The sequence below is a fragment of the Podarcis muralis genome, chromosome 7 (assembly GCF_964188315.1).
Source record: "Podarcis muralis chromosome 7, rPodMur119.hap1.1, whole genome shotgun sequence".
Classification (NCBI taxonomy): domain Eukaryota; kingdom Metazoa; phylum Chordata; class Lepidosauria; order Squamata; family Lacertidae; genus Podarcis; species Podarcis muralis.
Window position 1 is genome coordinate 21080433 of NC_135661.1, and position 25207 is coordinate 21105639.

General features: G+C 47.4%; 1 protein-coding gene across 1 annotated transcript; it reads left to right on the forward strand.

Annotated features, from left to right (window-relative positions):
* The first annotated feature begins 44 nt into the window (after positions 1 to 44).
* SDF4 (stromal cell derived factor 4) lies at positions 45 to 23906 on the forward strand. The gene is made up of 7 exons (XM_028740824.2): positions 45 to 201; positions 4237 to 4602; positions 6975 to 7111; positions 8699 to 8812; positions 13731 to 13889; positions 18186 to 18361; positions 21177 to 23906. The coding sequence occupies exons 2-7, from the start codon at positions 4292 to 4294 to the stop codon at positions 21351 to 21353; spliced, it is 1074 nt and encodes a 357-aa protein (XP_028596657.2). The 5' UTR covers positions 45 to 201; positions 4237 to 4291; the 3' UTR covers positions 21354 to 23906.
* Positions 23907 to 25207: the final 1301 nt, after the last annotated feature.

The following is a 25207-nucleotide window of genomic DNA, read 5'->3' on the forward strand; positions in this document are numbered from 1 at the left end:
TCGGGAGGTCCGGAAGAGGCGGGCTCATCTCTCGTCGGAGCGGCGAATGGCGTTTCCTGTTTCCGGCCAGCCTCCCTCCCTCTGGCAGGCGCGCGGCGTGTGTCTGTCTGTCTGTCTGTCTCTGAGTGGGAGGCGGAGAGGAAGCCCCAGAGGAGCGAGGGCGGGGCTGGGCATGAGGAGCCTCCGTGGCCTGCGGGGCAGGTATGGAGCCGGCATGGGAGCAGGGCAGAAGGTCACGGCAGCCTCTGAGCATACGCAGAGCGCAGGAGGAGCGAATTGGGGCGGGGAAGACAGAGAGGGAATGAGGGGCTTTGCCGGCTCTTTTAATAGAGACCCTTGAACGAACTTTCCATTTTATTTGTTTCGCCTGCCTGCTTTTAAAAACTGATTTATTTATTATTTATTATTTGGATTGTCAGCTACGTTTCAATTCAAGGGCGTTTGAAAACGATCCCAGCGGGATCGGTTATTGCGCGTCCTTAATTGCCGGTTTTAATACCTGCTTTGGGAGTCATTTTTTTTTTTGTATCTGTGTGCAAACAAGTTTCGGAGGAATAAACAGCTGTAAATAACGTTCGCGGGTGCCACGTAATGCCCATTTCGCGTTTATAAGAGAAGTTGGTTTGCGTGGCAGCGCTTGCACTTTGGAACTCCCTGTCTATTGAGATCAAGGAGGCGCCTTGGCAGGGCTGCCTTTGGAAAAGTTATTGCTTATGCAGGCCTACCCAGATGCTTAGAAAGTTAATGTGAAATTTTAAATTATTATAATTATTATTTGTTTAGTTGCTTTATGTTGCCCAGGGAAACCCAATGCGACATACAACCAAACAGACAGATAACAATCTCCCCCCTTCCCAACAGATGCATTAAAACCAGGGGGTTTTAAAAATTAAATTTTTGTATGTTTTAAAGTAGGCTTGTGAATTTTTCTCGGCTTTATCTTTCTGTAAACCACTTTGAGGAGTTGTGGGGTTTTTTTACAGTCAAGCAGTGTGTAAATGTTATGAAATAAATATCTACTGTTAGTGCTGCTACTCAGGGTAGACCCATTGAAGTCAGTGGGCACTGGTAACTTAGCTTCATTTATTTCAGTGGGTCTGCTTTTGAGTTGGGCCTAAGTTGAATACAATCCATACGGATATTATTATTATTATTATTATTATTATTATTATATTTTAAAATTTGATTCTTTGTGCATGAATAGACTTGTCTCTTCCCTGGTTTTACTGTTTGGTTGTTGGGATATTTTTTAGGTTGTTTCTCAGAGCATGTGCAGGATTTATAGCATAGACAAAAAAAAGGCATGTGAAGGGTAAAAAACATCCTTTTATAAAAGCAACAACTGTTCCTGTTGGAACATTTGGACAGAGCACTTCTTTACTGAGCAGAACAGAAGTATAGTTCCCTTTTCCTTTTATAAGAAACATATTTCAAAGTGACTTTCCTATTTGGCATGCAAAAAATGTCAGGTGTATTAGAAGTGTCTTAACTTGTGGGCAATGAAAGAAGCTTTGTCGGAAACAAGTGACCCAAAAATCTGAATGGAAATGGCTAGCCAAACAGTGAGCTCTTATTTGGACACAATTCTAAGCCATACCATGGCTTGTTACCCAGCAGGAGTGAGGGAGAAGTGAGGTGCCCGCTACTTTATCAGAGTGCAGTAATATGCTGTGCATTCACATTAAAACATAGATCGTTTTAAACTGTGGTTTACTATGCTGTGGCAACCGGGTCACTGAGATTTTCAGCCTGTGTCTTGACTGTAGTGCCTCAAACTGTTCGGGGCGGGGGGGGGGTGTCAGGAGGAATAATGCATAAGATGGGACTTCTCTAGTTTAGTCTTTTTCTTAATGTGCTGGAGTCTGTAAAAGAAGTAAGTGAAGCCTTTTAATAGACCCCGAAGCAGAAGACATACTTTTAATAGGGATCTGGGACTGAACTTCCGTTAATAGGGTTTTCTCCTTACAAAGCAGAAGGACCACAACAGTTGGGGGGAAGAGTTAAAGCCTGCTCTGTTGCCATTAATTATTAGCACCTGCCTGGTGAAATTTGCCTTTTAAATGCACCTTGGATGCAAAGGGTATCCAGTGAGTCACTAAAGAACATGTGGTTTGAACCTTGTCTCTTACGTAGACAGTTGGACAAGTTTTGAGTCTATTGGAATCTGTTGAGGGTGAAACATTAGAAGTTAATATGGCAAATTCTTCTGAGGAGCAGTGAGCTAGTGACACCTCTGAATATCGCTCATATTTATATTTCCAATCAAAAAAATGAGCAAAAGTGTGTGTGAATTGTGCATGAATTCTGTGTCATGGTGTGGGTGGGTGGGATGGTACACTGAGTAAAAGTACCAGCTTAAAAGTACCAGTACCTACCTTTGCGGTTCTGACTTGCTCCAGGAGCAGGGTTCGAAATTAGCAGGGTGCCAGACGCATTTTGTGCCTTAAAAAAATCTCCATTTGCGAGCACCTCAAAAAGTCTGGGTGCCATTTTTTGCACCTGGCTGACACTCAAGGATTACTGAAATGTATGTGCTTTGAAGCCTCAAAGTATATGTTAAGGAAATATGTTAATAGGTTTTTGTTTTTTTAAAAAAGACTTGTCAGAATAAATATATAAAATATTAAAGGTAAAGGTAAAGGTACCCCTGCCCGTACGGGCCAGTCTTGCCAGACTCTAGGGTTGTGCGCCCATCTCACTCAAGAGGCCGGGGGCCAGCGCTGTCCGGAGACACTTCCGGGTCACGTGGCCAGCATGACATTGCTGCTCTGGCGAGCCAGAGCCGCACACGGAAACGCCATTTACCTTCCCGCTTGTAAGCGGTCCCTATTTATCTACTTGCACCCGGGGGTGCTTTCAAACTGCTAGGTTGGCAGGCGCTGGGACCGAACGACGGGAGCGCACCCCGCCGCGGGGATTCAAACCGCCGACCTTTTGATTGGCAAGCCCTAGGCGCTGAGGCTTTTACCCACAGCGCCACCCGCGTCCCTTATATAAAATATTAAAATATTAAATATTAATATTAAATATTAAAATATTAGTAATAAAATATTACCTACTACAAAATTAAGTGTTTTGAGTATTATTTATTTATCCACTACAAAATTAAGGGGCAGCATTTTGTTCACCTGACCGTAGACCAGAATGCGGAACTGAATTAGTTACATATTTATTGTAGTTATATCCCACCGTTTTTCTCCAGGGACCTCCAGGTGGTGTACATGGTTCTCCCCCTCTCTTCCTCATTTAATCCCCACAACAACCCAATGAGGTAGCTTAGACTGAGAGGCAGTGACTGATCCAGGCTGAATAGGGATTTGAACCCTGATCTCCCAAGTCCTAGTCCAGCACTCTTAACTACTATGCTACACGGACTGCCTGGAGGGCCAGATCTTTATCCCCCCCCCCAAAAATGGGCCAGTTTTGACAGGTGGTTGGCGTCACCTACTTGCCCGTCAGCTGATCAATGCTGAGAGCAAGCTCCTTTGAAGGTGTGCAGCTTTCTGCAGCAGTCAGCTGATGACCACCAACCGCACACTTCCAAAGTCCATCTGCAGGTGTGGTGTTCTACTGCAAAATGTGGTTACGGCTGCCAACCTGAGACAGCTTTAATGGTGGTGTGGAGTAAGACAACTTTGCAAGGTTGTCAAAGGTTACCTGTCGTACTGGAAAGAAGGGCACCTGGCTTCTGAATTCCAGTGGCTTTGGGCCACAAATGGAAGAGTGCTCTTGCACTTGTCTCCTGTTTGCAGACTTCCCATCACCATTGGCCTTTGTGGGAACCTAGGAAGCTGCCTTATGCTGAGTTAGATCATTGGGTGTTGCCAGCTCTGACTGGCAGTGGCCCTCCAGAGTTTCATCCCAGAGTCTATTGAAGATGCAGAGGGGTTCAACCAGGGAGCTTCTGCTTGCGAACCAGACGCTCTGCCACTTAGCTATAGCCTTTTTGACAGGCATCTGATTGGTTGTTGGGCTAGGTGGACCGTTGGCCTGATCCAGCAGGGTTCCTGAATTCTTAGCAGGACGTTCGGTATGATCCAGCAGGACTGATCTTATGTTCTTAATAATTAGATGCATTGAAAATATTGCCCAAGCTTAAGGCAGTGGTCCACGTTTAGGACTAACTATCCAGAGCGAAATGTTGTGTCTAATGGGGAATTACTGAGCTCAGCCTCTGAGCTCATAAAAACCGCCTGGAAACAATGGATCATGTTCACCTGTTGGTTTTCCTCCCAGGGTATTCCATCGCCATACCAGTATTACAAGCTGCTGACGCTCAAGGGGAGGAGCGATGGTTTCGAAACGGGCCTTCATCTGCAGCCTGGGCTCCATCTACCTGTCCCTCCTCTTTGTTTTCCTCCTCATGGACGTCTATGCACGGCCTGCCAACAACTCCGCCTTGAAAGAGAAGGCGGCGGCCGAGAACAACGATGAGAACGAGATCTTGCCCCCGGACCACTTGAATGGGGTCAAGATGGAGATGGACGGGCATCTCAACAAGGAGTTCCACCAGGAGGTCTTCCTTGGGAAGGAGATGGAGGAGTTTGACGAAGATTCAGAACCACGAAGGAACAGGAGGAAGCTCATGGTTATTTTCTCAAAGTGAGTGTTGCTCCAAATTGAATTGAGGCAGATGCACAGAGGAACTTGGGTCCATCTAGCATAGACGTCATCAGCTCAGTGCATTCCAGATGTTTTGCAGCACCACGAAACGTTGGCCATGTTGGCTGGTAGGGCTGTTCAGAGTTGTAGCTTCTGCAGCGCAGGAGGTTTGAGAAAGCTAGTCTAACTCACTGCCTGCACCAGCTGGCAGCAGCTCTCTGAGGTCTCAGGTGGAGGTCTTACCTGGCTGTACCTGGAGATGCCAGGCCTTGGACCTGGTGTCCAATAGGGGGTTAAGCCATTTCCCTGATGTGATTCTTTCCACTGCAGGGATCCTAGAAGCTTCAGGGTGCAATTTAGATTGGGCGAGTGATGTATGTTAACATCGACCAATGTCACCTTTTAATTTGGAGCTGATGCAATTGCTTCAGGTAACTGAAAAAGCGGGCAGTTCAGTCACCACTGTTTACTTGTATACCGCCTTTCCATAGCAAACCATGCCCGAGGCAGGTTACAACACCAGAGGATTTACAAAATTACAAAAACGTAGCAAAGCCTAAGAAATCATGAACAATGAATGAAAACATCTCAATAAGTATACAGCAAAGTTAAACCATCTCCACATAATTTATAATAAGGTCCAGCAATAAAGATTCAAAAACTCGATACCAAATAACAGCAAACATTAAGCATCCCCAAAATTAAATCTTCACCCCAGCAAAAACTGCCAACCAATAGCCCACCCTCATAGTCTCCAGGTCTTGCAGAACTCTCAGCCCTACAATAGTCTTTGCCCTCAGCCAGTGTCTCTGAATGAGGGAATCAGCTGGGAGTGTGCAGATGTCACTCTGTCCAGCCACCTTTGCTTGAGAATAATTTATCACGTGTGTCTGATGCAGTTGGGTCGGTAACCACTTCCCAGACATCCTGTCTGCAAATTAAAAGGTTTATTGTTAAGTGCATCGCAGATAAGCAGCCGGCAATAATGAATTCAAAAGCTGATTAGAGCTCTTGCCGGCCGATTAGTGACTGTATGTCATTCCGGAGCCCCCTATCCCTCCTCCCTTCTCATCTCAGAAAGGGCAGGTCACAAGCAGTTTGCCTGCCTTTGCCTTGACCTTGCAAATGATCTTGTGCAAAGGGCAAGCACTTTTTATTCTCCGGTATCCCCTTGGGAGCAGAGAGAGGAAATTTGACCAGCCAGATCTCAGGAAGCAAATGATTTTTTTAAAGAGAGAGAGAGAGAGGAAGAGGTACAGTAAATCTCAACAATTGGGGTGAAGAGTGGCAGGGATCTTTCCTGAGTAAACACAGTATATAAAACATAAAATTTCCAACACAATTCATGGTGTTTTTTTAAAAAAAAAACCAGTATAAACGGTTACTGACATTTGCTCTCTGATTTCATATTGAGTTTTTCTTTTGATTCATGCACTGGTCAGTAATTTATGTGGGTGTGCTCTGCACAGTAGTAGAATTGAACCCCTTGGTTTAAATTTTTTTTTGAAAATATATATATATAGTCAAAACATTTTAAAAATCCATTCTCAAGGTTTTCAGGAGGAAGCCTTTTCCACATGGAAAATCCCAGGGATTTAATCTGGCACCAGTGAGCTTAGATGTTCCCTACATGTGCTCCAGTTTTGATCTCCAAGGGTGACTAGATCCAAATGCCACACAGGTTTTCTTTGTGGCCAAGTAGAGGCTTGAACCGCAGTTATTCTGGCATCAGAACTAATTGTCTTTCTTCCATTCCGCATAGATTAGTTGACTGCATTTCTATCCCACCTTTTTTCACCCAAGGTGGTGTACATGGTTTCTCTCTCCGGCTCCCATTTTATCCTCACAGCAGCCTTGTGAGGTAGGTTAGTCTGAGAGACTGTGACTGGCCCAAGGTCACCCAGCGACTTTCATGGCTAGACAGAGATTCTCTCTCTCACACACACACACGGTCTCCCAGGTCCTAGTCTAACATGCCCTTCACCTCTGGAGCCCTAACTTGACTCCTTTCCTATCTCTGGGAGCCAGTGTGGTGTAGTGGTTAAGAGCAGTAGACTCGTAATCTGGTGAACCAGGTTTGCGTCTCCGCTCCTCCACATGCAGCTGCTGGGTGACCTTGGGCTAGTCACACTTCTTTGAAGGAGGGGAGGAAGGGAAAGGAGAATGTGAGCTGCTTTGAGACTCCTTCGGGTAGTGATAAAGCAGGATATCAAATCCAAACTCTTCTTCTTCTTCTCAGCCCCACTCGCCTCACAGAGTGTTTGTTGTGGGGGAGGAGGGGAAAAGGAGAATGTCAGCCGCTTTGAGACTTCTTCGGGTAGTGATAAAGTGGGATATTAAATCCAAATTCCTCCTCTTCTTCCCTGCCACAGAGTCGACATCAACAAGGACAAAAAGATCAGTGCAAAGGAGATGCAGCGCTGGATCATGGAGAAGACAGAAGAGCACTTCCAGGAGGCCGTGGAAGAGAACAAAATGCACTTCCGGGCCGTGGACCCCGATGGTGATGGTAGGAGACGGATAGATGGGGCAGCTTCGGTCACAAAAGGAGTTGTCATGGCATGTGTCAGCACAGCACAGGCAACCTGGTGCCCTCCAGGTTTGTGTGGTTCCAGCTCTCACCAGCCCCAGCTATCATGCCCAATGGACAAGGGTGATGGGAGCTGCTGTCCAATGCACCTGGAGGGCAACAGGTTGCCAACCCTTCGTTTACCAGCTGCCAGGCAGCTGCATGGTGTGCATGTAGCGCAAGAAGCATCCATGCAGCCCACTAGCCATACAGTTGCCTGTCAGGGGCTTCCTGGGCCAGGTAGGGAATCTTTTCCTGCTGGGGAAACAACCTGTTGATGAGCTGGGAATGACCAGCGCCAAAAGTGGGTTTGCCACCTCCTCCTCTCTGGCTTAGTGTCCTGCACAGACGAGGCTGGAGAGACGTAGGGACGTCTCTCTCTTACATGTGCCGAGATTTGCCAAGGCACAGTTCAGAAAACCCTTTTTTCTTTCTTGACCTTACTCCGAACTGCAGTGCAGGCGAGAGCCTGGGGTAAGGGCTGGTGGAGAGTCAAGGCCACTTGCTCCTAGTAGACCAGCGAGTGGATTTTGTGGGCACCTTTGGGGGCCAAAATACCCAGCTGTTGGGTCACCTTAGGCCTGGTGGGTCACATTGATGCAGGCACACTCTAGTTTCTGTTAAGGGGAGGGACCAAAGTGTTGGTGTTGACCTTTAAAGCCCGAAATGGCCTTGGCCCAGTATATCTGAAGGAGCGTCTCCACCCCCATTGTTCAGCCCGGACACTGAGGTCCAGCGCCGAGGGCCTTCTGGTAGTTCCCTCACTGCGAGAAGCTAAGCTACAGGGAACCAGGCAGAGGGCCTACTCGGTAGTGGCACCCGCCCTGTGGAACACCGTCCCATTAAGTGTCAAAGAAATAAACAACTACCTGACATTTAGAAGACATCCGAAGGGAGCCCTGTTCAGGGAAGTTTTTAATGTGTGACATTTTAATGTATTTTTAATCTTTGTTGGAAGCCGCCCAGAGCGGCTGGGGTAACCCAGCCAGATGAGTGGGGTACAAATAATAAATTACTATTACCATAGCTTAGTGGCAGGGGACCTGCTTTGCATGCAGAATGTGGCATCACCAATTCAAAATAAAGAGGTGGCAGGAGAGGTCCTTCCCCAGTATCCTGCAAGTAGGACTTAGCACAAGAGCCCTCTCCCCTCCTGCTGCTTCCAGCAACTGGTATTCAGAAGCATGACTGCCTTTGACTATGAAAGTAGAACACAGCCATCAGGGTTAGTAGCCAATGACAGCCTTATCCTCCATGAATTTGTCCTCTTTCAAAGCCTTCCACATTGATGGCCACCAGTACCTCTTCTGGGAGCAAGCTCCGTAGTTTAATGGCGTTCTGTGTGACGTCCTTTTTCTTGTTTGCCCTGAATCTTCCAACGTTTAGCTTCGGTAGATGTCCCCAAGTTCTCGTGTTTGGGGAGGGGGAAAATCCTATATCCACTTCCTTCATGCCATGCATTAAAAAGAAAAACAGTTTTTGTCTGCTTGGATATTCTTCCTTTGAATTGGTTCCTTTTTTTCCTAGGTCACGTGTCCTGGGATGAGTACAAAATCAAGTTCTTGGCAAGCAAGGGGATGAATGAGAAGGAGGTGGCTGAAAAAATAAAAAACAACGAGGAGCTCAAAATAGACGAGGAAAGTAAGTGGTGCTGGTCTCTCTCTCTGCCCACCTCCCCCAAAGACCACATGAAAATTGTCGTGTTCTGCCTTCAGTTCCTGGAATGGGTTGAAACGCTAGCTTGGGCACTGAGTTTCAAAGTAGACAAGATCTCTGCAGATTTTACTGGTTTATAGCTGGGCTGCTCGTTTTAGAGCAGCTGCACATAAAATAAAATACAAATTGAGTAAACTGATCCTGCTCTTCCTTCAGAAAGCTCAGAAGAGGGTACATCGTCATCCTCCCCCCCCCCCAAAAAAAAACTACACACCTTATGCTTGCAACAATCCTGTGACTGTGAGATGATAGTTCAGTGAAAGTTTCCCCAAAATGTAGTCAAGGAAGCTTCCTGTGACTGGTGGTGTCTGAATTGGGGAGGGACCACAGCTCAGTGATAGAGCATCTGCTTTGCCTGCAGAAAGTCGCAAGGTTCAATCCTTTGCATCTCCAGGTGGAGTTTCCCTTGCCTGAAATCCCGGAGAGCCACTGCCAGTCAGTATTAATACTGAGCAGGATGGAACAGTAGAACAACAACAACAATTTATTATTTATACCCTGCCCATCTGGCTGGGTTTCCCCAGCCACTCTGGGCAGCTTTCAACAGAATATTAAAATACAATTGTCTATTAAACATTAAAAGCTTCCCTAAACAGGGCTGCCTTCAGATGTCTTCTAAAAGTCTGGTACCTGTTTATTTCTTTGACATTTGGTGGGAGGGCGTTCCACAGGGCGGGTGCCACTACCGAGAAGGCCCTTTGCCTGGTTCTATGTAACTTGGCTTCTCACAGCGAAGGAACTGCAAGAAGGCCCTCGGCGCTGGACCTCAGTGTCCGGGCAGAACGATGGGGGTGGAGACGCTCCTTCAGGTATACTGGACCTTCTGCACTATACATTTGAAGCTGTATCATGCCGCTTTAAGCAGCCATGGCTTCCCCCAAAGAATCCTGGGAACTATAGCTTAAGGGTGCTGAGATTTGTTAGGAGATCCCCTATTCCCCTTTCAGAGCTTCAATTCCTGGGCAGAAATATTGATCGTTAAGCCACTCTGGAAATTGTGGCTCTGTGAGGGTCTTCTGAGAACTCTCATCAACCCTAACAGACTACAGTTCCCAGGATTCTTTGGGGGAAGCTAACACAGGGGGAGGAAAGGAGCTCCGCACTTAACCGTTCTCAGCGGTGTTCATCCACCCTATGGGCTTCTGAGAGTTCAGCAAGCATTGCCCCCCCACACACACACACTTTGCAACTGTAAGAGCTAAGATCATGCATCTTTTTAGAAAAGATTCTCTGGAAGCTGAATTATTGGCCCAGTATCTCATTTGTCTGCAGAGGAGGCAAGGGGTTGAGAATGGGCTAACGCCACTCACTCACTCCACTGGCAGGAAGGAGACTCTTTCAGAGGGGCTACCCAAGTGGGCTGCACAAGAACTCTCTGCCAAGCTCAAAGGAAGAAAAGGAAGGAACCGGGGGGGGGGGCGGGTTCTCCTCCTTTGCCTTCGGATGAGGCAGCGGGAAGCCAGATTGCTTGAGCAGGATGGCCTGGGTTCTCCCCGCAGATGCCTACATTTCCTTCTGCAAGAGCGGGGACTCTGAGCACCCAAACAGCGGGGTTTGGGGATTTCATTCTGTGCTACTGCAGGATTACAGCGCACACATAGCAGTTGTATCTTTGTGGCAGAGGACACACTTTTCATACAAAGGTTGCCCGGTTCAGTTCCCGGGTAGGGCTGGGAGACACCTTCCCTGTCTGAAACCCCAGAGAGCCCCTATCAGATAGTGTATTCTGAGCTAAAGGAACCAGCGCTGTAGTCTGGCTTGGGTTCAAACCAGGGTCAGGTTCAATCCAGAAGTGTGTGATAAAGCATTTTCTGGTAATCGGTCTGTGTCCTTTTGACACAGTCCAATAGACACTGTCTGTGCCTATCATGTCCCAGCCTCCTTTCGTTCCCTTTTCCCAAACCAAAACGGCCCAGATGTTTTAACCCTGCTGCTTTTTCTTTTAATTTGATTGTTTTAATTGCCCACTTTTTTAAAGCACCTTTACTCTTTCCGTGATACCCTTTCTAAGACGGAACAGTCAGAACTGTACTCTATAAAGCCATAGACCTCTGAATGCACCCTGCCCTTAGCAGCTGTTTCAGGATTTCTAACAATTTTATTACGAATAGCATCCCTATGTCCACTGGCATTTCTACCAGGGCTCTGAAACTTATTCATTCATTATTTTATTCATTAGATTTATTCTACCGCACTTTCTCATAAGATCTCAGGGCGGTTCACTGAACGCATTGACCACGTGAACTGCTAAACTAGAGACATGTCCTTTCACAAAGTTCACTTCCAGCAGCATTATTGACCAAAGCAGTATTTCTTTGGAGGAGCGCATCGCTAGAACTGGAACAGGCATGGTCAAATCTGAAAACACGCACACGCGTACGCAAGTATATTGTGCCATCCAATCTCAAGCGAGGCTGTCGGCGTTTGTTGCATGCAAGCCTTTAATCTCATCCCTATGCATTACGCACACGCTGCCTTAATCAACTGTGTCTTGAGCAGTGCGCCATATGGAGCAGGGAAGCCCATCTGCTGCCACTCCAGAATGAAAGGAAGCTTGCTGCCTCCTCTCCAGACTCTTCCCTCTTCCATATTGCTCCCCTTAGGGGTTTGCCGTTGCTCATTTTGCCAGAGCCGCTCGGATGCAAGAAGCTTGCTGGAGGCGTAAGACACTCCTTAAAAGTCGGAGCCTAATGTCAGTCTTGCCTAGAGCTGATCCGCACCACAGATTTGCAGCACACGAGCTCCCCCAAAGAATCCTGGGAAATATAGGTAAATTAACAGTGGGGCTGTGAATTGCAGCTCCCTTGGGTGGGAAGCTACAGTTCCCCAGGTTTCTTAGGGTGGAGTCATAAATGGTGTGGATCTGTCCTTCGATGCATAGGCCCCCTTCAAACATGGACCAGGGAGTGTGGCTTCCAGGCCTCCTCACCCAGCCCAAAGGCATCTTTGGGGAGATCTGGAGCTCTTTGGCATGCTGCGTAGCTTTCTGCTGTTATCTCGTCCCCACTTCTGGAGAGGAGAAAGGAGAAGAACACCTTTATTTATAAGTTATAATATATATGAACCATCTTTAATCAAACCCAGGCCTGCAAAGAAGTTAGCCATCGTAGTAAAATAGTTATCTCCCGCTTGGACTACTGCAATGCGCTCTACGTGGGGCTACCTTTGAAGGTGACCTGGAAACTGCAATTAATCCAGAACAGGGGTCTGCAACCCGCGGCTCCGGAGCCGCATATGGCTCTTTTACACCTTTGCCGCGGCTCCGGGGCAGATACTAGCGAGGGAAGGAGGCGCATTGTGCGCTCCGACACTCCCCACTGTGGCGGGCGCTGTACTGGCTGTGACGTTGCATGGGGGCAGTGTGTGTGTTAGTCACGCACCGTCCCGACGTCACCTTCCCGCCCGCCCGCCCGCTCCATTGTAAGGGGCATGTACGCTGGTCACTGCATTGAAAGGGGGCATGTACGCTGGTCACTGTTTTGAAGGGGAGTGAAGAACACACACACAAAAAAAGGTAACTTGTTAATTTAACGTTTATTTCTATGAGGAGGAGTAATTCTGAGGGGTCAAACAAAGAAACAATTAAAAAAAAGTGACAAAAAAGTTATTTTTATAATGACTAGTTTTGCGGCTCCCAGGTTTTTTTTCTTCGGAAACGGGTCCAGGTGGCTCTTTTTGTCTTAAAGGTTGCAGACCCCTGATCCAGAATGTGGCAGCTAGACTAGTGACTGGGAGTGGCCGCCGGGACCATATAACATCGGTCCTGAGAGATCTGCATTGGCTCCCAGTACGTTTCCGAGCACAATTCAAAGTGTTGGTGCTGGCCTTTAAAGCCCTAAACGGCTTCGGTCCTATATACCTGAAGGAGCGTCTCCACCCCCATCGTTCAGATCCAGTGCCGAGGGCCTTCTGGCGGATCCCTCATTGCGAGAAGTGAGGTTACAGGGAACCAGACAGAGGGTCTTCTCGGTAGTGGTGCCCCAGTGGAACACCCTCCCGTCAGATGTGAAGGAAATAAGCAGCTATCCTATCTTTAAAAGACATCTGAAGGCAGCCCTGTTTAGGGAAGTTTTTAATATTTAATGCTGTATTGTTTTTAACACTCGATTGGGAGCCGCCCAGAGTGGCTGGGGAAACTCAGCCAGATGGGCGGGGTATAAATAATAATTTATTTATTTATTTATTTATTTATTTATTTAAGCAATCCACTGCACTAATAAAAAAGGAAATAAAAGGCCCTGTCTGCACCATTCACAGCCATGGCTTCCCCCAAGGAATTATGGGAAGTGTGGTTAATTAAGGGTATTGAGAGTTAGGAAATCCCTGTCCCCTTCACAAGCCTGCAGTTCGCAGTGTTTCCTGCTAAAAGTGGTTGGCTGTTAAATCATTCAGGGGATTGCAGCTCTGAGAGGAGAACAGGGGTCTCTTAACAACTCTCTGCTGTGGTGGTCAGGTGCTGTTGCGGACCTCTCTCTGGGGCTTCTGGTTGGACACTTTGAGAGAAATATGCTGGACAATACGGGCCATTGGCCTGACCCAGCAGACACTTATTTTGTTCTTAGGTCAGGGATGAAGCCTGGGACCTTTTGCATGCAAAGGAGCTGTCCTGCCACTAAGGTAATGGCTACTTCCAGCATTATAGGGCATATATCAGGGTTGGGGAAATTCCAGTCTGCAGGCTACATTGGGTCAGTCTTGATCTTGTGGATGTTTTTTTTAACCATGCTATTTCGCAAGAAGAAAACTTTGCAATAAGTGTTCAAAACTTGCAGATCAAATTTAAAGAGAATGTGATTTTTAAAATGGAAAGAAAGAAATCTGTTTGTCTGTCCCCAATCTGTAGCACAGGAAGTCCTTGACAACTTGAAAGACCGCTGGTATCAAGCCGACAATCCGCCCACGGACCTTTTGCTGAATGAGGAAGAATTCCTGTCCTTCCTTCACCCAGAGCACAGCAGGGGAATGTTGAAGTTTATGGTGAAGGAAATCGTCCGGGATCTGGGTACGTTTCCAAGCCGTCACGGGCAGAATCTCATGAAAACTTGACCTTGTCCCAGCTACTAATGTTGCTGGAGTGCCTCCTGGAGAGATGTCCGATGGGGACGAGATCCCAGAGGATGCTGAATGGTTACTCCTGTTGGCTGCTGGTATAGTGGGCAGAGGGAGACTTGGGACACAGAGAGGGGAGTGTGGGTTGTCTCCTGTGAAAGGTAGCATTGGGCACAGTGTTGCAGAAGGGCCATAGCTCACTGGAAGAGCATCTGCCTTCCATGCAGGATGTCCGGGTTCAGTCTGCGACACCTCCAACTAGGGCTGGGAATTAAAAGCCCGGAGAGCCGTGCTGCCAGTCTGTGTAAACAATAAACAGCTAGGTGAGCCAATAGTCTTTCTTCATTCCAAGGCAGTTGGCTATGTTCCCAGTAAGGGAATAATAATAATAATAATAAATAAATTTATTTATACCCCGCCCTCCCCAGCCAAGACCGGGCTCAGGGCAGCTAACAACCAATAATAAAAACAAGTTGATTAAAATACAGTTTAAAAAACAAGTTTAAAATACAACATTAAAACATTAGGATGCAGCCTCTTCACAGGAGGAGAAAGGAAAAAGAAAGAGGGGGAGGGACTCAAACTGATTCTAAGCCAAAAGCCAGGTGGAACAACTCTGTCTTACAGGCCCTGCAGAAAGAAATCAGATCCCGCAGGCCCTGGTCTCATGAGACAGAGCGTCCCACCAGGCTGGAGCCAGTGTTGAAAAGGCCCTGGCTCTGGTTGAGGCTAATCTGAGTTCCTTAGGGCCCAGGACCTCTAGGGTGTTGCTATTTATGGACCTTAAGGTCCTCCGTGGGGCATATCAGGAGAGGCGGTCCCGTAGGTATGAGGGTCCTGGGCCGTGAAGGGCTTTAAAGGTCAAAACCAGCACCTGACCCTGAACTCCACCGGGAGCCAATGCAGCAGGAAAAGCATTGGGTGAATATGCTCCCATGGCAGAGACCCTGTGAGGAGCCTCGCTGCAGCATTATGCACCCGCTGGAGTTTCTGGGACAGCTTCAGGGGCAGCCCCCACAAGAGAAGGGAGTTGGTCCCACATCCCCATACCATCCCGACCCAGCCAGAGGACCTCTGTCTTCGAAGGATTTAGTTTCAATCGGCTCCCATGAAACCATCCAGAGCCCATAGTTCAGGGGCAGAGCATCATCTTCTCATGTAGTCAATCCCCTGCAGCTCAGTTGGTTAGAGCGTGGTGCTGATAATGCCAAGGTTGCAGGTTCGATCTCCATATGGGATGGCTGCATATTCCTGCTTTGCAGGGGGTAGACTAGATGATCCTCAAGGTCCCTTCCAACTGTACAATTCCATGATCTCCAGGAATGTCTCCTACCTGAAATCCTGGAGGGCAGCTGCCAGTCGCTGCAAGCCAGAGCTGAGGAACCTTTGGCTCTCCAGATGTTCCTGAACTCCCATTGGCCCCAGCCATTGGCCAGGGTTGATGGAAGTTGTTCAGCAACCTGTGGAGGGCCACAGGTTCCCCATCCATGCCGTAGGCAGTACAGTGGTACCTCGGGTTAAGTACTTAATTCGTTCCAGAGGTCCGTTCTTAACCTGAAACTGTTCTTAACCTGAAGCACCACTTTAGCTAATGGGGCCTCCTGCTGCCGCCGCGCCGCTGGAGCACGACTTCTGTTCTCATCCTGAAGCAAAGTTCTTAACCCGAGGTACTATTTCTGGGTTAGCGGAGTCTATAACCTGAAGCGTAGGTAACCTGAAGGTAACCCGAGGTACCACTGTACTGAGACCTGTGGTTTCACTGTGTGCAAGGCAGATTCCTACATTCCAGTTTCCAGCTTTTGGAGACAGCTTCCATACCTGTTGAAGTCGAAAGGGCACCTTTCGGGGATATTTTCATGGGGTGAGGGAGCAGACAAGTTTTTTAAATTTGTCAGAGGCAAGGGGGGGTTACAGCCTCCATGGCAGAGCCATGATGTGGCCTCATTTGGTGGTCTTTGTTCCCACAATGCATCTGGGGCTGTGCTGCACCACGCCATGGCTTTCGGAATGAGGGATTGCGGGAGAATACGGCGGCCAGGCTGGCTGCCACGCTGCTTCAGTGCCTGCCGTGAAGGGCAAGCTAGCGCTTTCCCATTGCAAAATCCAAGCAGGCAGGCAAGTGTATCTCGGTTCAGCGCCAGCCGCGTCATAATCTGCGGTTGAAGACAGCAGCCAAGCGGAGCACGGGCAGCCGCAAGGGAAACATGGCTCTGTCTGCTGCCTGGCCCTCAGCAACTGTCGCCTGAGGCTCTGGCCTCTCGGGTAGATCCAGGCCCATTGAAGCAGCTGGGGATATTCCTTCAGAAGAAAAATAAGAGTTTAAAAACACTTCTCCCTCTTCTGGCCACCTGCCACACCTCTGAAACGCTTTAAAAATTCACCTCCTTTTCAGAGATAATAGAAATTTCACCTCCTACATTTCTCATGTAAAATGGTTAGAATTCCAAGTAGGGATTACAGTGGTGCCTCGCAAGACGAAATTAATCCGTTCCGCGAGTCTCTTCGTCTTGCGGTTTTTTCGTCTTGTGAAGCACGGCTATTAGCGGCTTAGCGGCTATTAACGGCTTAGCGGCTATTAACGGCTTAGCGGCTTTAAGAAAAAGGAAACAAACTCGCAAGAACTCGCAAGACGTTTCGTCTTGCAAAGCAAGCCCATAGGGAAATTCGTCTTGCGGAACGACTCAAAAAATGGAAAACGCTTTCGTCTAGCGAGTTTTTCGTCTTGCGAGGCATTCGTCTTGCGGGGCACCACTGTAATTAATTGTTGTTGTAGCACCCTCCTTGGCCAGAAGGTGGCACCCTAGTCCACCTCTTGGCTCCAGATCCCACGGCTCACTTGCATTACCTTGTCTTTGTTCTTCTATGGAAAAAGTTGCTACCCCCCACCCCCCCTCAAGATTACTACATTCTACCCAGCTAAATTATACTTCTGAAATTAATGAACCTAAGTTAGTCATGTCTGTTAAGATAACCCTACTCTGAGTAGGACTAGAATTGGCTAGAACTCTAAAAAAAAAAATAGCATAGCAAATATAACAAAAAAAATTGTCAGCTTGCATTATTAATAAAAGAAATCCAGCCAGCCTGACGTGAATTCTTATATTAATATAAGCTGTTCTGTAGGTTGTATCAAACTAAGCTCTACACAAAGTAGACCCACTAGAATTAGTGGATCTAAGTTGTGTTCATTAACTTCAGTGAGTCTGTTCATAGTGGAATTAACACTGGGTACAACCCTATATCTCCAAACAGAGGTGGATGATTATAGGATATGCATTCGAACCTAGTTGTTGCATTTTTATCTTTTCCTTTTATCCATGGAGCTTTGGCCAGCATTCATAATTCTGTACCTTGCTATGAAATTGCAACAAACCTTAAATTTAAGCCAAGGGTTGCTGGCCTCCAGATGTTGTTGAACTGCAGCTCCCATCATCCTTATCTAAATTAGCCTGTTTCCGGGGATGATGGGAAATGTAGTCCTAAAACCACTGGAGGGCCACAGGGTCCCCCCAGTGCTGGTTTTAAGGTAAGAGGGAACAATTTAACCCGGATTTACTCTGAGGAGAGCGGATTTGAACTCTGGTCTCCCCAGCCCAAGTTCCAACTCGCTGTCCATTGGCAGAAAGTATATTGGGCCTCTGGGTAAATGCCCAGCTGATAGGCAGAAGCGGTGAAGAAGAAGAAGAGGAGTTTGGATTTGATATCCCACTTTATCACTACCCGAAGGAGTCTCAAAGCGGCTAATATTCTCCTTTCCCTTCCTCCCCCACAACAAACACTCTGTGAGGTGAGTGGGGCTGAGAGACTTCAGAGAAGTGTGACTAGCCCAAGTTCATCCAGCAGCTGCATGTGGAGGAGCGGAGACGCAAACCCGCTTCACCAGATTACGAGTCCACCGCTCTTAACCACTACACCACACTGGCTCTCGGTGATGCTTCCTTTGCAAATATTCTTAAAGGTTACTGTCCCATCCCAGTTAGTAACCTGCTGGAAGCAATGAGCTGCCTACACATCATACATTTAAAGCTCCCCGCTAAAAAAGTAAAATAAAGCTTCTTGGGAACTGTAGTCACAGAGCTAAAATCACCACCATACTAAACAAAGCACAGGATTCTTTGAGGGAAGCCATCCACTTTGAACATGTGGTAGGTAGGTACCTAGTCCGGAATGGTGGGACGTTGCTGGCAACTCACATGCTGAATTCTGCATGTCCCGTTATTTTTACTGTCAAACGCTGTAACCTTTGCAGATCAGGACGGCGATAAGAAGCTGACCCTTTCCGAGTTCATCTCCTTGCCCGTCGGCACCGTGGAAAACCAGCAGGCTCAGGACATTGATGACGACTGGGTGAAAGACAGGAAGAAAGAGTTCGAGGAAGTCATTGATGCCGACCACGACGGCATCGTCACTATGGAAGAGCTGGAGGTGAGTGTGTCCTGGGAATTGGCTGTAGCTGCATATGCTCAAATTGCGAACTTTTTCACGTATCTTGGTTGAAATCCCATGTGAGAGGCACACACACTGTTACATTTTCCCCGCTTCCCCTGTTGCCCTGATCCTTTTTTTAAAAAAAGAAACACAGATTTTTACACAAAAAATAATTTAAAAGATATTGCGCAATATATATTTCCAGGAACACTAAACAAAATATTCAATAATATATACACAACGTTACGCACTTCAGAGTTTTTATACCGTGAACTGCCTTGTGATCCTTAGAAGAAGGGTAGTACAGTGGTACCTCGGGTTAAGTCCTTAATTCGTTCCGGAGATCCGTTCTTAACCTGAAACTGTTCTTAACCTGAAGCACCACTTTAGCTAACTGTATATATAAATATATTTTCTTAAATTTCCACAAATTTCAATACATAATAATTTTTTTTCGTCCTTCCATTCCATTTCCCGTAGTGTGTTTTTTTAAATTCTATCTCATTGCTGTACCCTGTGACTTCCCCCTTTTATATCATGACCATAATACAATCATCTCTCATTATTTCTGTTGCTCATAGTTCAAATCCTGCTTGCGAATTCATCACGTTACGATATTTCTCTAAATAGTCCAAAAAAAGAGGCCTCCATTCTTCCATTTAAAAAGAGGCTACCATTCTTCCATAAATGAAGGGCGGTATATAAATTATAATACAGGAAACTGAACTGTATTGTTATCTCAAATTAGCATCCAACATTTATTTATTTTTTAAAGGCGAAGTCAAGATTAGAATTATAAAGCTGCATCTAACAGTTACCAGGTTCACAGTGTCAAGTGATGTTCTGACCTTTAATCAAGCTTATTGATTTCTGAATTCTGAAAAAGCTGCTTCCCACCCCCCCTTGAAACAAGCAGGCGCACCCCCCCCCCCCGCTGGTCACGCACCCTGCTCCACAAAGAATTCAGATGCTAAAGGGAGATAAAGCGCTCTACCTATAACTTCCTACTGTCTCGCATTTGAGCTGTATCGCAGCAGGTGATCAGCGCCGCCGTTGGCCCCCTTCGCTTCCTGAGACGTTGCTTAGGAACGAGGTTTGCTTGGTGCTCTTTCTGACGTCACTTTAACCCTTTCTCAGTTCCACCTTGGAAAAAGTGAAATTAGTGCACTGTCTGTCACGGAGGCAGTTAGACCTTTTTCGGCTATGTTCTGAAACAAAGTTTTGGGTATCTGAACCCTGGGCGAATCTGCACATTTGTGTCCTTCCATAACAAAGCTCTTTGTGTTTCGGAGAAGGGAGACTCACAGCAGGAAGTTTGGGGACTTTTCTGAAATAAATACTTTCTGATAATGTGACCCTGAATCTGATAAAATGTTTTCCTGCAGACAAGGCCACTGAGGCTGTGGCTTAGGGTTTCTTGTATATCTCGCCGTACATTTCATTTTTGGGGTTTAGTATTCTGAAGAAAAGAAAATCTTCCTTATGCACAGATTTTTACTTATAATCAAGTTTCTCTCCTCTTCTCAAGCTCCACACCAAAAACAGCCAAGTTCTGCAAGTACACCACATCAGAAGCAGAATTAACTCAGCCCAGATTTTCAGATTAGTGGTACCTCGGGTTAAGTACTTAATTTGTTCCGGAGGTCCGTTCTTAACATGAAACTGTTCTTAACCTGAAGAACCACTTTAGCTAATGGAGCTTTCTGCTGTCGCTGCGCCGCTGGCGCATGATTTCTGTTCTCATCCTGAAGCAAAGTTCTTAACCTGAGGTACTATTTCTGGGTTAGCGGAGTCTGTAACCTGAAGCGTATGTAACCTGAAGCGTATGTAACCCGAGGTACCACTGTATCAGGTTGTGTCCAGCGTCGGTCCTACTCAGAGTAAAACCATGAGTTCTAGAAACGCATCTCAGATCGAGATGTGGTTACTACTGGCCTGTCCTGGTACAGCGAATGCAAGGCTTGATTTTCTTAAATCATGTGGGAAACAGCCTTATACAAAGTCAAAGCACTAGACCAGCCAGAACAAACCTCTGTTTTGGCAGTGGCAGCAGCTCTTTCAGAGAGGCCTTTCCTATCACTCAACAGCTGATCCTTCTTACTGGACATGCCAGGGTATTTCAACCTGGGTCATTCTGAGGTCCAGCGCCGAGGGCCTTCTGGCGGTTCCCTCACGGTGAGAAGCCAAGTTACAGGGAACCAGGCAGAGGGCCTCCTCGGTAGTGGCACCCGCCCTGTGGAACGCCCTCCCGCCAGATGTCAAAGAGAACAACAACTACCAGACTTTTAGAAGACATCTGAAGGCAGGCCTGTTTAGGGAAGCTTTTAATGTTTGATGATGCATTACTGTGTTTTAATGTTTTGTTGGAGGCCGCCCAGAGTGGCTGGGGAAACCCAGCCAGATATTATTGTTGTTGTTGTTGTTCTGTGTGCTAGTCAGGTCCTCTGCCAGTTACAATAACTTCCACTAATCCCCTTTGTCCGGAAAACTCTGAGTAGCTATGCAAGGGCACCCAGCTTCCTCCCATCCTGCCTCTGACCAGTTTTTGCCGATGCTGCTGCAAAGTGGCCCTCCCCTTCTGGCTTGGTTTTGACGCAGCCATTTTACCAGTCCATCATCGGAGGCAGCGGCGCTTCTGAACCTCAGTTTCTGGAAACTACAGAGGGGGAGGAGAGTGGTTTTGTACTTGCGTCCTGCTTGATGGCTTCCCACAGGGTGGCTGCTGTGAGAACAGGATCCTGGACTAGACGGGCTGTTGGCTGGATCCAGCAGCCTGCTCTGATGCCCTTTGCTTTCTCTCTCCCTTCCCCAGGAATACATGGACCCCATGAACGAATACAACGCCTTGAACGAAGCGAAGCAGATGATTGCCGTGGCCGACGAGAACCAGAACCACCACTTGGAGCAAGAGGAGATCTTGAAATACAGCGAGTATTTCACCGGCAGCAAGCTCATGGACTACGCACGAAATGTCCACGAGGAATTCTGAGGAATTGACCGAGAGGGGCTCTCACACACTCTCTCTCTTTCTCTCTCTGTCTCGATGCACCTTCTTGCTTTCCCCCAAAAAACAAAGGTTACCTTTTGCTGCTATATCTGTGTTCTGTGTGTATACAGTGCGGTGTTCTAGACTTCCTTTTTTGTTTTTGAACGAAAGCCGTCCACAAATGAAAAAGAGCTATAGCTCGCTTGCCTTCGAGAGGAAAGTGCTCTCTGATTTCTACAGGGAAGGATCCGCACCAGTTCTTGCCTGTGCTGTCGATCGGCAACTTCTTTTTATTTCCCTCCTTCAGGACACTCGTTTGTACCCTGCAAATGCCACGCCCAGTTGTTCTGCTCTACTGTTTGGACTTTGAGATGGCACCTTTAGTATTTGAGGACCATTATCTTTGCCCGGGGGCTGGGTGGGGAGGCGAGGAACTCACGGGCTGCTTTCTTTGGTTTTGCATTGGTTTGAAGTTTCTGTTTTGGCGATTGCAGCGGTTTCCCACACCCAGTGCATCCTTTCAAACCAGCGTTGGGTTCCCTTTGCAAGCAGCTGGATGGTGGGCCAGTTCTGGGTTAGAAAGCAGCCTTTCCCCCAGCAAAATTAGCAAAGTCAGCCTTGCAGTGGATTGTGTCCTTCCGCTTGCCCAGGCAGGAGCCCACATGACCAGCTGGTCCAGCACTTTCTCCTCTCCTTCCTTTACTCTCCGTTTTACTCCTGGCTCAACACACGCCAAAGCTCAAGCGATCCTAAGCCACAGTGCAGCAGGCTTCAAGGAACGACAATATCTTGCATAGATTTAGTGCCTTGAGCCAGGACGCTCCAGTGGCTGCTTCTGCTGGAGTTAATATCACCCAAGTCTCACGAACAAGTCGCACTCGCATGCCAGCTAAGGCGTTCTTTCCTAGGCAGCAAATGTCTCAACAGAGGCATCTCTTCAGGGACCTAGGCACACAGGTGTAAGTACAGTCTTCATGGCTGAGCTGCTCACATGCCAGCATCTCACACTGTGCGGCCTGTGGAAGAGGCAACACTCAGCGTTTATTGGCTGGAGTTTGGCAGCAGCTCCCCTTGCTATCAAGCACTCTCCCCCCCCCCCCAGCAGATAGACCTCAAGAATGTTCTCTTGCTCACGGACAAAAGCACCATGAAAGTGCATTTTAACCATCTGGGCCGATCACAGCCCAAGTCACTGTGCAGGGAGGCAGAGGACCCCTTCCAATGGGCAGAAGTCCCATCTCGAGTTGTAGAGCACGACAGATCCAGGGGGAGGACAATCCGGTAGCAAGTTCCCTAAGCAGGCAGGCACCAGGTCATGCCAGGGTTATGGGCTGCTTTTCTAGATTGGGGGTCTAGGGGTATGTTTGAACAGCATCTGCTTCTCGGTTAAATAGAGGTGGGTGCACCTGTCTCTTAATAAAAACGATTTGTTTGAGGAAAAAATGTGCAAGCGCAGGTTGTCAAGGAGAGAGCTGTGAGCGCTCTTTTATATTTCAGCAGTGCCTGAGAGTTAATACACTGCAAGCGACAAACGTACCCCTCATCTTTGTTCGAAGATGGAATAAGGGTGGGTCGGCCTCTCTGGCATTATCCCAAAGTGGGCAGCAGGATATGGTTAAGCTCTAAACCGCAGCATTCATTAGGTACATCCTACCTTGCCGTAGGACCTAAAAGGGGTATCACATAATTGTAGAGTTGGAAGGGATCCTCAGGATTATCTAGTCCAACCCTCTGCAATGCAGGAAGATGCAGCTGCCCATACAAGGATCGAACCTGCAACCTTAGTGTTATCAGCGCTGCGCTCTAACCAACTGAGCGATCCAGGGTAGCTTCAGAGGCACCAGTTTGTTCCGTACACCTGTGCATGCCCTGTTAACCTGCGCTTGGAGGGTGCACTTGTTTATATAGGCTATGCAAACCCAAGTTGCCTGGACCGTGGTGTCAAATCGGTGCCTGCCACAGAGAGTTTGCTTTATGCCGAATATAGGTGCATGCTTGGGAGCCGTTCAGAATGCAGTGGTGCAGGAAAAGTGGGTGGAATCCAGCTAGGCTGAGGAAGAGGTCTCCTGAAGATCTCTTGCTAGCAAAGTGGAGCAGCCCAGTGAACCCAGAACTGCGAGAAGTGAGAGTTGTAACCAAGAGACTTCCTGGTGTGTGTTGGATCTGACACAAGGGGTAATCTTAAGGAGAGGGCTGGGGGAAAGGCATCAAATCATAAAAAGTCACAGGTAGTGAATTGGAGGGAGATTGCAAGTGAGTCTCTGGCCGGTCAAAGCTTAGTCGGATGATGGAGTTGTTCCTCAGGAATACATAAATTCAAATAACCCAGTTACTGGTGGAAGACTTTCTACAGGAAGACTGAACGATTCCCTTCTTCAGGTTCAGAAGTTGTTTCCCTGACCAGGGTTATGTTCATAAACGTTTGAATTTTAATTTAAATGGGTTTATTCTGCTCCTGTCCTTTATACAGAAACACCAACACAACCCTGTTCTTTTAAGAATTGCAGCTTAAGGTGTCTGATGTTACCCTCCTTAATAGAATGTAAATACATGTAACTGTGTGTGTGTTTTATTATTCTTTCAAACACTCCCTGCTTTATTTAAACAAGAGGAACCTGTGCTCCTCTAGATAAGGTTGCTGCACCCCCATCAGCCCCAGCCAGCATCACCAATGGTCAGGGATGTTGGGAGTTGTAGTCCAGCAATGTTTGACGTGACATGGCAAATAAGGACAAAAGGATTGGGAGGGAGAAGGGGGGAAATGCAAGCCCAGGCACCAGTTCTTAAAAAGTCACAGCTCTTATTAGAACCAGCTGGGATTGAAATGCTTCATGGAGCCTAATATGTTTCACCAGTTTTTAATTCTCAGTTTTAAATTACTGTAACGTAACCCATTCTGGAACCTGCTGCGGAAGGGCACGTCATAAAAATTATAATAATTTGGAGGGGTACAGGCTTTCCATCTTGGGACTAAAGGCTCCTGGGAAGGGGGAAGAGCCATTCAGAAAGGAGTCTCCCTGCTGTGTCTCTGCATGAGTAGCTGTTCTGGCTTCTGTTAAGACTAATTAAAACAGGGGCTGCTGTTTACACGTCCAAATCGCATCAGCCATGGCCAGCATGACTAATGGTTGGTGTTGACATGAATTGGGAGTCCAGCAACCTCTGGAGGGCCGCAGATTTTCATTCCCAATTTTAACAGCTTGTATAAATGCTTTAGGGGGTGCTCCTTTGGGCATATGGGGAAGAAAAGCACACTTGAGTGATGAGTGCATGCAGAGCCTCTGCACTCGCTACTGTTCAGGTGGGAAGAGATGGGGGTGGCCGTTTTCTGCCTGAGATTCCAGTGAGCTGCTGCCAGTCAGAGCAGTAGATTATCCTGGGCAAGAGGGTCTGATCTAGCAGGCAGCATCTTGTGTTATTGCTATGACTCACTGCTTTGCAATTGTCTCCTGGCTGGCTGCATACAGCAGCCTTGCTCTGTATGGTACTGGTTTTAAACCAGTTGCCCAAGTGTCTCAGGGCTCGTGGGTTCACCTGCAAACTGGAGAGACTTGTGGAAGTCTTTTTCACACGCACCACAACCAAGTACACATTGCAACCTGTCAGCTACCATAGGATACTTCTTTCAAGCTTATCTCCAGCAGAAGGCAAGGTGACCCAGCAAGCACTACGTTGGTGAACCCTGGTGAGCTTTCAAAAAATGAAAATGCAGAGGAAGGAGGTCAGGGAGGTAAGGTTGAGTCTTTTAAATGCCCAGAGGGAGCATTCAAAAAGATGGCGCTGTCCCCTCTCAGGAACACACACTGGGCAGTCCTTCCTTTGGGCAGCGCTCCTTATCGATGTCCCATGGACGGTTG

What these genes read in the sequence shown, in the direction of transcription:
- SDF4 (XM_028740824.2), top strand. Translation starts at nt 4,292, where the DNA reads ATGGTTTCGAAACGGGCCTTCATCTGCAGCCTGGGCTCCATCTACCTG. An exon ending in CTCATGGTTATTTTCTCAAA is followed by an intron (nt 4,603 to 6,974) that starts GTGAGTGTTGCT and finishes TCCCTGCCACAG; the next exon opens with AGTCGACATCAACAAGGACA. An exon ending in GGAAATCGTCCGGGATCTGG is followed by an intron (nt 13,890 to 18,185) that starts GTACGTTTCCAA and finishes TAACCTTTGCAG; the next exon opens with ATCAGGACGGCGATAAGAAG.